Below are 14,155 nucleotides of genomic sequence, written 5' to 3' on the forward strand. Positions count from 1 at the left end.
TCATCTAAAAGATTTAATCATAAAAACAACATAAATGGCCACTTAAAACAACCCAAGAGCTGTCTATAACCATAACAATTACTAAGACCAATCCAAAACACTTCATTAGACTAATACATCAAAATTCTTAAATACCCCAAAACATTGGCAGCCAGAAGAGAGAGCACCCAGCAGATAGACCAGTGTTTGCAATTTTAGGTCTAATTGTGGATGATTCCAAGCAGAGGGTGCCACTTACATAAAAGCTCTTTTATCCGCTTCACTGCTGACTTTGGGAACTGTTAGTAAAATGAGTCCTGGGATCAAAGCATAGCTGTTCATACGTCTCTGTTGAATCAATTCACATAGATAAAGTGAAATACTTTTTACATTTGAAATTGTTGTAGTTTTTCTGAGAAGAGAAGAAATGTGTGTGGAAATGAGAAACTATTATAATCTTCAGTCTTTTCTTTCAAACCAACAATAGCACCCCAGCTACTCAATGCAATGCAAAGATACTGATGAGATAAACAGCAGATTAGCATGATGCTATAAGGTGCAAGGTTACAGTGTATTCTACTCCATATGTGTGCTCCCATGTATGTAATAGGCCAATGCAATGTGATACTGGATGACATTAAAGTGCACTAACTTAGTGATGCCATTGGAGGTGTGAAAAGCCCATTAGTAAACCAGAGAAATAAACTTTTACGTGTAAAAACCCTGTAGTGCTAATCCTGGAGTAGAAGACCTATTTCAATAAATAACAATAAAACAGAGTTTACAAAGTGTATGGATAGAAGAGAACAGAAAAACTCAGAAAGAATAAAAACAAAGAAACAGAAAATTACAATCACAAAACAGTGAATAAGGTAACATAAGGTAAGATGAACAAATGATATCTATCAAGCAATCAGAAATAGCAAAACAATCTGCTGATCTGAGACTGTACAAAAGCAGAGAAAGACTGGCACATCAGCTGAAATTTAAGCTGGACAACAAACAGGAACAAGAGCTTCTGTCCTCTCGTGGCATCCTGTCGGCCTGCACGAGTTCAGTTTCCTGGAAATAAACCAACAGGACGGGCAGAAGACATACACAGATATAAACCAGTCACACAGGCACACACACACAAGCAGTGGACAGTTTGTGACATTTTCACAGGTGCTTGTCAGATAACTGAGCCATATTTTGTTTTATGTTGTGACCATATGCATTGCCAGAAATAGCTTAGTAAAAGTTATTATTGGCTATGTTTTCTAATGCAAACCAACTCTTCTCGTCTCCTGTTTTACTCATGTGCATGTGACCTGCAGTGCTGGTGTCATCATGTCAGAATAACAGTACTGGAGTCCAGGGTTCAATCCTCAATAGGGGCTGTGCAAACTAAAAATGTATGCACTTACAGCACCATAAAAGCATCCCCCATGTGAGTTACTATATGTACTATGACGTATGAAGCCAGCAGACTGCAGAGCAGAAAGGAGAGTGCAGTGTAAAGCTGTTATAAATCATCACAGAGCTTCATACTGGAGTCCCATGACCATGTGACAACATTGAGAATGTAAATAGGGCGCTGATTTTGTCTGAGCAGATAGGATTGAGAACAACTACATGGCAAACATCCAATCCATGTCATAGCCTTTGGCCACACCATAGCTCCTGTCTGCTGAACTGTTATCTGTCAAACTTTAATTATATGGAATTTAAGTAACTGTTCAACACAATACTGAAGTTCTAGCTTAATACAGTAGATTTTCATAGCCCTACTAGATCTTGTTACATAGAAATAGTTGCTGCACAAATGCACATATTGCAGAAATGACTGACACAGGAACATTTCCTTTTGTTTTTCCAACTGATTCTGTTAAATGATAGGCAAGTATTCATAGAAACTGGAGGAGTGGGGTTGAGAGGTGAGAGAGAGAGAGAGAGAGAGAGAGAGAAGGAAACCTTCCTCTGAAGGAAACAAGGATGAGTGGTAAGTTTGATAACGGCTGGCTGTGTTTCTCAGTCAGGAATTAAGAGGAAAATGTCATAATCGGAAAGGATCTAATTCCTAATCTGAGGGATTACATTGGTCTAATTCTCCAACAGTCAGTCAATCAATTGGCACAATTGGTGCTCTTTAGAATCAGTCCTGCAAGAATATTACAATGCTTCAGTCCTTAATGATTGGAAAATAAAAGGCTTTTTCAAATTCAAACAAACACTTAATTGTTATTTGCAACCTCTGCATGATCATGTCTGTTAAACAGTTTGGGCCGTGTGCCAAATTCTCCTCTTAACATAACTCTCCTTCTGCAGAGTGGAAAACCACCAGAGGGCTATTTATAGCTCTGCCGAATTCACCTTCTCTATTAATCGGTTGCACACAGACTCAGAAAGTGGCTGACACTGATCTGTGTACTGTCCAAACTGACTGGAAGACAGATGAGACGATCAGACAGAAAAACATACAGATAGTGAAAGAGACGAATATGACACAAAGTTACTGGCTAACAGAAATGCAGATAGGCAGGCAACACATAATGTAGACTGACAAAAGACTGAAAATGTATGCATTGTTTCAATTTCAAATTCTTTATCTTCCAAGTATTTCTGTTCTATTGTTTTATAGCAGTTTTAACGTATGGTCTTACCCATCTGAATTTAAAATGATCAACAACAGTGTGCCTCCTTTCCTCTACCCAACCCCCTCTTACTCTCTCCCTCTCTGCTCCTCAGGGTGTAAAGTTATTTACACAAATCTGAAGATTTGTCGGGGCTTGTGTGTTGGCACAAAGATCGTGCATGTGAAACATTAACCAAATGTTCCATCCAGACATTAATCTGCAGACTAGAACATCTGGAACTTCTGAATACCTTAGTCAAAAAAAAATATGCACAGTTGTTTTCATGTTTATCTCATCAATGTATCATCAACTTTCCTTTCACTGCGACCAATCTGGGAGATTTAGAATGCAGTGTGAAATGTTTCACAATCATTTCAGTCATTATACCATGCTGTCAAGTTTTTGGAGTATATAGGCCTAAACAAATCCTGTATTGCTGGTCTGCTGTGTGGGTGATTTGTTTCAAACGAACGATAGTCCATGTGAAAACAGAATTCCCATATGTCACATACAGATCCAGTTTTGTGCAGGGAATGTCATTTTTTCTAAAGCAGATCACTTCTAGCTTTGAGAGATACAGTTGTGTTTACAGATATACAATGAGACATCCAAAATATTTTAAATTAGTGTATTAAGTGTTTTTTAGCTGGATTTTCCCAGTAAGGCTAGAGCTCTTAATAGATGAGCTCTGACCTGGCATCTAGCACATCCTGAGCACTGCCCCTGTTTCTCTCCCATCACAATCAATCGGGCTGTGTTGGACTGTGTTATGACATGTGCACTGGAAGGCATGCGTCAATCTGCACTGTTTGGATAATCTCTTTATCAGACTGGCTCTCTCCCTCTGTCCTTCCCAGTGTGTCTCTCTGTATCTCTTTCTGGCATAGTCACCGATGAGACTCTGATGAGCAAATCTGTGTGATTTTGTTAATCTGAGCTCAAACCCAAATTCCCACCAGATTATGTACATCTCTGCGTCATCAATCAGTAATATCCTGTTATAGTCTGCAGTGGTCTGTTTTTGAGGTAGAACATATATTGTGCATATCATGTTTTTGGAAACATTAGCAGCATGTCCCTAGGGATGGCAGTATCTGTTGGTTGGTTGGTCAACCATCTCATCCATGTAATATCTCAACAACTATTGGATGGATAGTCATGACCTTTGGTACAGATATTGTCCAGAGGATGAATCTTACTGACTTTGGTGATCCCATGACTTTCGATCTAAAGGTAACAATAGGTCAAGGATTTCAGTTATCCAATGAAATGTATCAATAGATTTCAGATGAATATTTTGATTTATGACCAAATAGATGGAACACTATCAAAATCAATTGGATCAATCCAAATTTATATAGCACAATTCATACAGTGGAAGTAATTCAAAGTGCTTTGCATAAAAACATAAAAATAAAACAAAACAATACAGAATTCATTAATAATAAAAACAAAGATAAAACTTGATTATTAAATTAAAAAACAATTACAAAGCTGAAAAACAGATGCATTTATTAAAAGCTAAGTTTAAAAAGTTAGTCTTTACCTGGTTTTTAAAGGACACTACCAAGGTTGCCTGTTTGATGTCTGCTGGTTGGCTGCTGCATAGTTTAGGGGTATAGATTGAAAAAGCTGCATCTCCAATATTTATAGGTAGTATAAGTGTGAAGAGCAGAGCAGCTGGGTATTTAAGGACCGAAGGGCTTGTGCAGGAATCCGTGGATTTAAAAGTTTGGTTAAACAGGTTGGGCCTAGGCCATTTAAGACTTTGTAAACCAATAAAAGGATCTTAAAATGAGTTCTAAAAGTTACAGGGAGCCAATGTTTCTGAGCATTGTAAGTGTGAGCATGTTACCATGCTAAAGATAGCATTTAGCTCAAAACACTAACTACTGTAGAGCCTCACTGAGCTGCCAAGCATGGCTGTGGACTGTTGTTTTTTATGTGAGCACACAAGAATTTTATGACTACAACTTTACAAAGACTTAGTCTTGATGACTTGATGACCTCACATCACCCTCACATTGTTTTTCCCACATGATTGATGACTCCATTCTGTGTCCAGAATTAAGATGGATTTCTTCTATTTTCTTGTCAGAAATCAAAATGAAATCAGTTATTTTACATCAAACACTGTTTTGATCAATTTTAGTTTGAGTAATATGATTTATGATGGCATCATCAAGTCTTTTGAACATAACCTCATAAGGTCATGCCACTCCTTCTTCTGACAGGAAGTGGTTCCATCCTACCTGGCGACATCACCCATCATGTCCACAGGGGAGGAGTTAATGGAGTCCCAGCTGGGCAGGGGCAGCTCTCGTCATCATGGTAGGCCCTGTTGAAAAAAAACATTTTTGTGTGAAAAAGTGTGCATTCTTTTTCAACTGTCTACATGCTACTCTCTTTATCATGTAGACACCATGCCCTGCGGCTCACTTCCTGTTCAGAGCCTTGGGCCGCAGCAAAGTGATGGAGGGCTGACCAAGAAGAGGAGGAAAAGGAGGAGGAAAGCACGGCCAGAGGGAGGCGGAGGAGGAGGAGGGAGGAGAGAGGAGAGCGGGGAGGAGTTCTCTGAGGATGAGGACATGTTTACCATTGACTTGAGCTCGGATGAGGAGAGAGAGGGGGACGTTGGCAGGTGTGTGAGTGTGTAGATAAGAATTGCGTGTGTTTCAGTTTGAACAGTTTAGGCTATCAGAAATGACAGAAAAAGCAAAAATTCCTGTATTTCTTGACTTTTGCTTTCAGCCGTTGTTACAGAAGAGACCTTCTCTGCATGTCATTTTTATGTGTGTTATAGATGGCTAGATGGATGGGGAGGGAGTGAGGGAGAGAGACAGACAGAGACAGAGAGATTATTAAATGTCAGTCTGTCTGTTCCACTACTGTGGTAAACAACCTTCATCAGCAGTCACAATGTTGTGTGTGAGGCAGATAATCTACTGCCAATAACTCCTCTAATTGTGTTAAGAGGAGAGACTGTGTGTTTATGTTTTTCACGAGTTAATGAGTGTGTAAGTGGTTGTTCCAGCTGTTTAAAAAGGACACCATGTGAATAAGTGGAATATAAAAAATCCCTTCAAAGTGAGGACATTCTGTTGATCCTCACATTGGAAAATGTCCATTTTTAGGATTTGTTTTGTAACTAGAATTAAGAGGTAAGTGTTAGACTTGTGTCATATCACTATCAGTGTCCTTTGAACCAATTTTGTCCTACATGTACATGTAACAGGTTTTCAGTAAAAGTATTTCAACTGATCAAATTGAATGCTTTAAACAGAATTAGTGCGTGAGTCTGCAGGTGTATGCATGTTTTTGTGTTTATGTGTGTGAAGCCCTTTGAAAACCGGCTCTGTTTCTTGGACACGTTCCAGGGACTTGTCCTGTTCCCACAGCGTACTCTGTCTCGTTGAAATAATGGCTCACAGTGCTGTCCTTACTGCAGGGGATCCAGGCTTTTTTAGAAAGTCTACCACATGGTGGGATGGGAAAATTCCTGAAACCCTTAAAGACATGAGAGAATGTTTGTCTGCTTCATGTCATGCTTCGTACTGTACTTAATGAGCAAATCTTTAAATCTTTTAGGTTATTTAGTGACGTGTGGTTACAGTCAGGCAGGCTGTAAAATTCTCATAATAGATTGTATAGTAATATAGAGCCACAGTTTTTTATAATTCAAAGTAAGGATTAGATAAACAGACACTTACTCTTTTCTTACTGTATTTGGGTGTGCAGAGACACCGTATCTGTGTATTTATACAGTATGGTGTGTGCACAGATTGTGAAATAATGTGTGTGTATATGACTGACATCTCCACACATGTGTGTTTGTGATCAGACCTGTGTATGGTGATCAGGGGTCTACAGCCAACACACACCCTAGCACTGATTGGACCCGTTCACAGAGGTATTGTTTGGCCACAAAACACACACACATACACACACACACACACACACACACAAAATTAATGATAAACTAATCCCTGTCTTATTTTACTGTCTGTCTCTATTCAGTTCTTTATTATTCTGTTCATATTGTGCTAAGCACTTCAAAAAATATTTTCTCAAAATGAGTAGATAATAATCACGATTCTCTGTCTCCCTGTTCTGTTTTTCTGTCTTCCTGTCTCTTGTAATCTTCCTGTAGTAATGTGATTAAGGATACTCTCTCCATCCTTCCGTCCTGTGGTCTGTCCATCTCTTGTCCTCAGCAGACCTCTCACTTCTCTTCCCCTGTTAGGTATCAACTTCAATTTTACTCTGAATGCTGGAAGAAATAATGCACTAATGAAGGAAAAGCACAAAGTTTGCAGCAAAGAAATACAATTAATTGAAAACTCAATAAGGGATATTATCCTGATATTTTTATTTGGATTGATTTCATTCTAGAATTTTAAAGTTTAATGTTAAAGATACTTAATTTGGAGTACAATCTGATTTAAATAAGTGTGTCACTTTCCCAGCAGCCCTGACGATTCACGGTCATCAACGCCGAAGAGTGATTCTGAGCTAGCCAATCAGAGTAAAGACAACCCTGAGATGCTGTGGACATGGGGTGAACTGCCACAGGCTGCCCAGGTATTTACACACACACACACACACACACACACACACACACACACACACACACACACACACACACACACACACACACACACACACACTGCAGAAAATACCTCAGAACTTGCTTTCATATTTTATTCACAATTAGTATTGTAAATATTTCATTGTACTTTTAAGTTGCCTGCAAATGTTACATTTGATGTTGTCATATGTTATATACATACAGCACATGACACTATCTAAACATGAAAAAATAATGTCTTCAAGTTAACAAAAGACAGAAAATACATATGTTGAGAATGAGGGAGTGAAGGAAGAAAATTTTGAGGGAAGGAGAGAAAGATTTAACATAGACAAAGATGAATATAGAAATAAGTGAAAACAAAGGAAATCATGTGTGAAAAGGTTGATCTCTCTGTCTTTCTCGTAGCCATCTTTCCTGACCTCCCACCAGAAGCAGGACCCTCCCCCAACAGTCTCCATCCCAGTGTCTTCCAGCACTCACTTCAGAGCCATCAATGATGCTGGACCCCCCTCCCTCACTCTCTACACATCCCAGCCAGAGGAGACTGCTGCTCACAGCGGGGGCAAGGGCGCTGAAGAGAGCCAAATTGGAGCCAGTGTTGGTCTAACTACTGATACTAGTGACAGGGCTGGAGGAGAGCAAGGTAATTTTTTTGGGGAGGTTATTGTGAATGGTTGGTATGGGTCATATTCTTCTATTGTGAGTCTAGACTGCATATCTGACATCCAAGAATATAAAATGTGTTTTTGAGCAGAGACATCTCCTCTGAAAGGGGTTATAGCACAAAAAACATCTTGCTGTCTCACATAAATTCCCATCTTGGCCCTCTGCAAATCCTGAACAAAAGTGCACACCTCTGTGGAAAATCTTCAGCTACAAAGATTTATTGAGCTAAATGTCATATTTGTTAAAACATTAAAAAAGGTCAAGCAATGCTGTCCAGCATGAATGTCGTTTCTATATAAGTGACTGCTGTTGAAAAATAACAACAAAACATGGGAGTCATTCTAGGAAAATGCCCTCTGAGTCACAGATGGAGTTGTTGGCAGGTTGTAAACAGCTCAGGTGACGTCAACACTGCCCTGTCAGCCTTGCAGAGCTTATGAGTTCTGCATGATGCAGATGTGACATGTTAACTTCTTTTTAAAGGATGGACCTTAAATCCACAGGACAGCCAGTTTTGAGTAGTACATTCTCTGATTGCTGAATTGCAGAATCATGGTGAGATACCCTAAAGTTGATGACCCTTGATTATCTGTTTTTTTATTTGCTTTTTCTATAGGGAGAGAGGTAGAAAGTGTTGGGGCGTCATGTGCAGAGATGGAGGGTTTAACAGGCTGCTCAGTGTCTCTCAGGATTCTCTCTGATCCTTTGGACGAAGGCGGTAATCGAGGAAGTCCCATTAGAAGAACTGATTCACCATCTAAGAGGAAAGGTATGAGCACTCTATTTCAATTAGGTGTCCATATGCCTCAATTTAGTCTTTTATACCTCCTACTAATTATGTGTCTCTTACTAGAAAAGAGAAGCCAACACCTGGGTGCTGATGGTATATACCTGGATGACATTACAGAGCTGGAGCCTGAAGTAGCTGCTCTCTACTTTCCTAAAAGGTACAGTGACAAACATATACAGCAACACTCTTATGCATACTCCAAACTAAATTGGTCTAATTCACCCTCTGGTTCTCAATAAAATTGAGTAGACGTTTATTTGTGCCCTGTTTTCCAGAAGTAATCATTTACCTCTGACATTTTTTGATTTATTTGGGGATTTATGGTTATAACTAACCATCACTGCCTTATTTTACCAACAGATACCAACAGTAATTCATTATTACAGTTAAAAAATACAATGGTGGCCATAGTTTGGTAATGCAAACATTAACATTGCCTCTTGGCCAATTAAGCTACTATTCTTTAGGTACTTTGGGGTAACAGAGTTAATGATTGGACAGTTTTTTGAGAGATTTTATTGGTTGTTTATTTATTTGAAAGTGCATGTTTCTCTCTCTCCTCAGTGATGGAGGCAGTAGCTCAATTAAGGGGGACTCAGAGATGATGATGATGGGTGTGCGGAGCGCCAATCAGTCCCCACAGTCAGTGGGCAGCAGTGGGATGGACAGTGGTGTGGACAGTTTGTCCGACCAAATGGGGGACCTGCCTCATGTCGCCATCTCTTTGTGTGGAGGGCTAACTGACAACAGGGGGATCACAAGAGGTAGGATAAGGAATGTGTCAGAGTGGCAAAATGCATTAGAGTGACCTTAAACTTTAACTGTATGAACAAACATGTCTAATTTCTTCTGTTCTACATTTAAAAAATTACCTCAAAAGAATATTTTTCTTAAACCATTCATCTGTAAGCTTTTTGCCTCTGTATTCACTGTGTGTGTGTTTTATGCTACAGAGCAGTTCCAGGAGAGAGCAGTTTCCTACCAGCAGTTCTCTGAAAACCCTTCTCTCATCGATGATCCAAACCTGGTGGTGAAGATAGGAAACAAGTATGTACTGCTTTATTCAATAGCATAGTGTGTCATATATTTCCACTGAGTGTAGAAAGTATGACAATCATCTGCTTTTTGTTTTGTTTTGTTTTTGGTTTTTTTTTATATCTGAACAGCACTGTAATACACATACATACTTTGTTTTTGTTTTCTTTTAAACAAAATACATGTAAAAGGCAACTTTACATCTCATGATGTAATATGTTTTAAAGTTTAGTACTGTTGATCTTGACTAAATCACTACCATTGGGATGACACCATGCAAACCGAGCCTCATAATATCGGCAGTACAGCAGTTGTAATTCCTCCCTTATAATAAAAGTATGTCAGCTGTGTTTTGCAGATAGACGTCTGAGGTGTACAAAGTACTGATAGTGCTCTCTGTCATCTGTTGTAGGTACTACAACTGGAACACAGCAGCTCCAGTCATGTTGGCCATGCAGGTGTACCAGAAACCCTTACCACAGGTAAGACCACCACAGTGATACACAAATATATACTCTGCTTTGTTGAAGGTATGTTTTATGTTATTAATGTTGTATAATTTATTTCTTTTTATTGCGCAATTAAAATGAAGAACGTGGAGCTACAACACACTTGTCCTTCAGAGAATGTAGCACAGAATATGTAGCACAGAATGAGTGGCTCAAAAACAAATAACTATATTATGTTGTTGAGTTATTTTATTTGATTGTACTATTATAATATTTTGTCGGGTGGTTGTTTGGTGAATTTTAGTGTTTTTCAACCTCGTGCATCACTTCCCCCTGTGCACCCCCAGCATTTTGCAATTAATCTCCATAATCTAATGTTTCACTCTGGTTTATCATTTACAAACACCCTCTCAATGCTTTATGACAGTTCAACCAAATGCTACCAGATGATGTGTGTTCACATTTGTTTCTGGCTCCTATAATAAATATTTCCAAACAAAGTGACATCAACTTCAGTTATTGCATTATATAGTCATTTATATTACATTGACCAAGGTGAAAAAAAAAGCATTGTTGGATACTCTGATGTGTCGGCAATTGAAACTGGCTTTTTATGACAACACATGTGGAAGCACAAATCCAAGCTGCCAGTTTTATACCACAGTGAAATATTGCTTTACGTAAATCTAACTGTTCTCCTAACACTTTAATAACGTCATGTCTTTATCCCCCTCCTTACTTTTCCCCTCTTATTTAAATATTTTCTTTCTCCCACCATCCATCTGATGTTTCTCTGTGCTAAGTGTTGGTGTTTGAGTTATGTTTTTTCTGCTTTCGGCCTCTTCTCATACTGCCTCCCTGGTCTGTTTGGCTCCAGTGCTTCCCGGCCTGTAGGATGTTTTCTTGCTTTGCTTGGGTGTTGGTCATCAGCGCATGTCTTTGTCTGTCTGTATGTTGTGTCCTCCTGCATTTTTCTCTCTGCCATCCAATCACATTCTTCAGAGGTTACTCTACCTTTCAGGTTTTACATTGCATTCTTTGCTCTTTGTTCGCATGCCATTGTGCTTTTACCTGTAACTGCCTTTATTTTTGTCAGGACTTCAGTGTGGTTTGAATTTTTTTTTTTTTGTGCTTTCTGGTAATTTGTTCATAAATTTATCTGTTTATGCTTTGCTATTTGTTTGGAGTTTTCTGTCAGTTTTGAGTTACATTTTCAGTCAGTTTTGAGTTGTATATGCATGATTGTCTCCAGGCCTCAGTGGAGAACATCATGAAGGAGAAGATGCCAAAGAAAGGAGGACGCTGGTGGTTCTCATGGAGAAGCAGGAACAGCGACTCTAAATCAGTAAGTGCATAGATACACACATCAACAAGCTTCAGTCAATTAAGACAATTGTGACATCTGACCTTTGTGTGCTTCAGGAATCAGTGACAGAGGCAGGAGAAGACCAAGGAGAGACCTCACTCACTATGGCCTCAGTGAACAGGTGACTTCAGACAGATAATTGTTTTTTTTGTTTTCTCTCACACAGCCTCCAACTCTCATCAGTTTTCAGAGTTTTATCACATTCATGAAATTGGTGGTCTTTGATTCTTCAGGATGAAGGATGAGTCATCTTCTAGTGATGAGGACCACAGATTGTCCAATCAGGTGTCAGGATCCTGCCAGTCAGAGTCGCTCATGAGTTCTGCCAGCGTTTATTATAAGAAGACTCTTCGTCTCACATCAGAGCAACTGGTATTTATTGAATTTTATGGGGATAATTCCTACAGATAGAACAAATACGTTTGTTTTGGTAGCTTTGAGGCTCTGTAGTGACCAGTTACATATTGCACACATGATAATGAAAGAATGTGGGCAAAGCCGTATCTCTGCTTACATAACAAACATGGCTACATGGTCTGGAAACAGTCTCAGGTTATTATGCAGTTATTAGTCTCAGGTTATTAATCTCTAATAGGCAAAGGTGCATTCAAGAGCTTTAAATGGTCACCAAGAATTGAAACATGTGACTTTATAGATTCAGTTTTTCAATACTGCAAAAACAAACCTTGAAATAAAAGATAGCTGTCAACATTTACTGTGTTTTTAAAGGTAGGAGGTTATTTACACATATACCAGTGCACCAGGACATTGTAACAATGAAACAAGAAATTACTTTTTCATCAGGATTTGCACATTTAGCAATTTTAGAGTCATGTGTAATGTTGCATGCTGTTACACATGAAAGCAGTTTTATTTCAAGGAAATATTTTAAAATAACATTCCTTCCACTGTGTGTATGTGTGTGTGTGTGTGTTTACAGGCTAGCCTGCAACTGAAGGAGGGTCCTAATGATGTGGTGTTCAGCGTGACGACACAGTATCAGGGCACCTGTCGTTGCCATGGCACAATCTATCTTTGGAGCTGGGATGACAAGATAGTTATCTCAGATATAGATGGAACCATCACCAGGTAAGAGACAGAAAGTTAGTGTTGATATCTCTGAGATGAATCAGTATATCAATAGTGTCATCACCTGCAACACAAACCAGCCAGTGCAGTTTTAGCTTTTCACCAGTAGATGTCAGGCTTCACACAGATTTCTTTTGACTCGATTACATATGTTGAATACAGTATGTTGGAAATCGATCATCGTGTGTGAAATTAGCTCTTAAATACATCTTCATTGATGGTGTGGTGTTGTCTCTTTTGTGTTGTAGATCAGACACCCTGGGTCACATCCTCCCCACACTGGGGAAAGACTGGACCCACCAGGATATTGCACGACTCTACCACAAAGTCAACCAGTGAGTGCTACCTCAAGCAGTGTAAAGAGAACAGCCCTAAAGCTACGGAACTCTGACACTGTCACAATTATTTATTTAGTTAATTCTTTATTTCACTTTAACTGAAATATATTGGAGATGTTCTTTATTTATCTTTCTTTCTCCCAAATGGCTGGTGCACAACTAAGTGCAAGCTCTCTTTCTCTGTCACAGGAATGGATATAAATTTATGTACTGCTCTGCGAGGGCCATTGGCATGGCTGATATGACACGAGGCTACCTGCACTGGGTCAATGAGAGGGGAACCATGCTACCAATGGGTCCAGTACTGCTCAGCCCCAGCAGTCTTTTTTCTGCCTTGCACAGGTCAGACACACATCACATGTACAGAAATGCCACATCAGAATTCATATAGCCCTGAAGCCATGAAACAAAACAGAAAAATAGGAGCATTTTTCAAAAGATATAAAATATTGCAACTCCAGATTAGTTATTTTAATGTTTTAATTTCACTTTTCATGTGATATTTCACACAAATATCACATGACTGCCTAGGGGTAGAAAAAAAGTGCATTGCTAAGCTCCACCCTTTCAAAGCCCAGCTGAATAGACAGATATATAGTGCATAAAAGCTAAAGAAAAATCATGATGAAAGTTGGAAGTTTAAAATGTGTTTGACATTATGTGTTTTGTAGGGAGGTGATTGAGAAGAAACCAGAGAAGTTTAAGATCGAGTGTCTTTCAGACATCAAGCACCTTTTCTACCCAAACACTGAACCTTTCTATGCTGCTTTTGGCAACAGAGCTACGGTGAGACTACTGCACACACACACACACACACACACACACACACACACACACACATAGATTTTAAACTTTATTATAAAAGTGAATATAAGGACTGTATTAAAATCATTTTGGCTCTTAATAACAGTCTTGTGACATTTATAAAATGCTAATATGATGATAATGATGATTATGTATTGCATGAAATCAATTTTACTTGTTCATATTTTCATCATCTGTTCTTGTTAATGGCAATGCTAACTGGTTTTGTGTGTGTGTGTGTGTGTGTGTGTGTGTGATTCCAGGATGTGTATTCCTATAAGGAGGTGGGTGTTCCTCTGAACAGGATCTTCACTGTTAATCCAAAAGGGGAGCTGATACAGGAACATGCCAAAACCAACATTTCCTCGTAAGCTATACGCTCTGTTTCTCTTGATTCACATTCATGTAACCTGACTCTGGACACATGTGTACA

At 39.0% G+C, this 14,155-nt stretch overlaps 1 protein-coding gene across 5 annotated transcripts in view; it reads left to right on the forward strand.

Moving 5' to 3' along the window:
- The window catches only part of lpin1a (lipin 1a), a 29,671-nt gene that overhangs the window by 11,957 nt on the left and 3,559 nt on the right, over positions 1 to 14,155 (forward strand). For 2 of the 5 annotated variants that reach the window (XM_067592778.1, XM_067592815.1), the window contains exons 4-22: positions 4,829 to 4,925; positions 5,013 to 5,235; positions 6,436 to 6,504; positions 6,745 to 6,837; positions 7,061 to 7,175; positions 7,591 to 7,828; positions 8,468 to 8,620; positions 8,705 to 8,798; positions 9,206 to 9,405; positions 9,595 to 9,688; positions 10,089 to 10,158; positions 11,378 to 11,470; positions 11,548 to 11,612; positions 11,725 to 11,863; positions 12,432 to 12,580; positions 12,829 to 12,915; positions 13,108 to 13,260; positions 13,590 to 13,704; positions 13,986 to 14,089. In XM_067592778.1, coding sequence (XP_067448879.1) covers positions 4,829 to 4,925; positions 5,013 to 5,235; positions 6,436 to 6,504; positions 6,745 to 6,837; positions 7,061 to 7,175; positions 7,591 to 7,828; positions 8,468 to 8,620; positions 8,705 to 8,798; positions 9,206 to 9,405; positions 9,595 to 9,688; positions 10,089 to 10,158; positions 11,378 to 11,470; positions 11,548 to 11,612; positions 11,725 to 11,863; positions 12,432 to 12,580; positions 12,829 to 12,915; positions 13,108 to 13,260; positions 13,590 to 13,704; positions 13,986 to 14,089 — 2,351 coding nt within the window. The remainder of the gene's footprint in view (positions 1 to 4,828; positions 4,926 to 5,012; positions 5,236 to 6,435; positions 6,505 to 6,744; positions 6,838 to 7,060; positions 7,176 to 7,590; positions 7,829 to 8,467; positions 8,621 to 8,704; positions 8,799 to 9,205; positions 9,406 to 9,594; positions 9,689 to 10,088; positions 10,159 to 11,377; positions 11,471 to 11,547; positions 11,613 to 11,724; positions 11,864 to 12,431; positions 12,581 to 12,828; positions 12,916 to 13,107; positions 13,261 to 13,589; positions 13,705 to 13,985; positions 14,090 to 14,155) is intronic. The other 3 variants (XM_067592787.1, XM_067592795.1, XM_067592805.1) reach the window with 3 other exon arrangements.

Source organism: Thunnus thynnus, chromosome 1 (assembly GCF_963924715.1).
Source record: "Thunnus thynnus chromosome 1, fThuThy2.1, whole genome shotgun sequence".
In the NCBI taxonomy this organism is placed as follows: domain Eukaryota; kingdom Metazoa; phylum Chordata; class Actinopteri; order Scombriformes; family Scombridae; genus Thunnus; species Thunnus thynnus.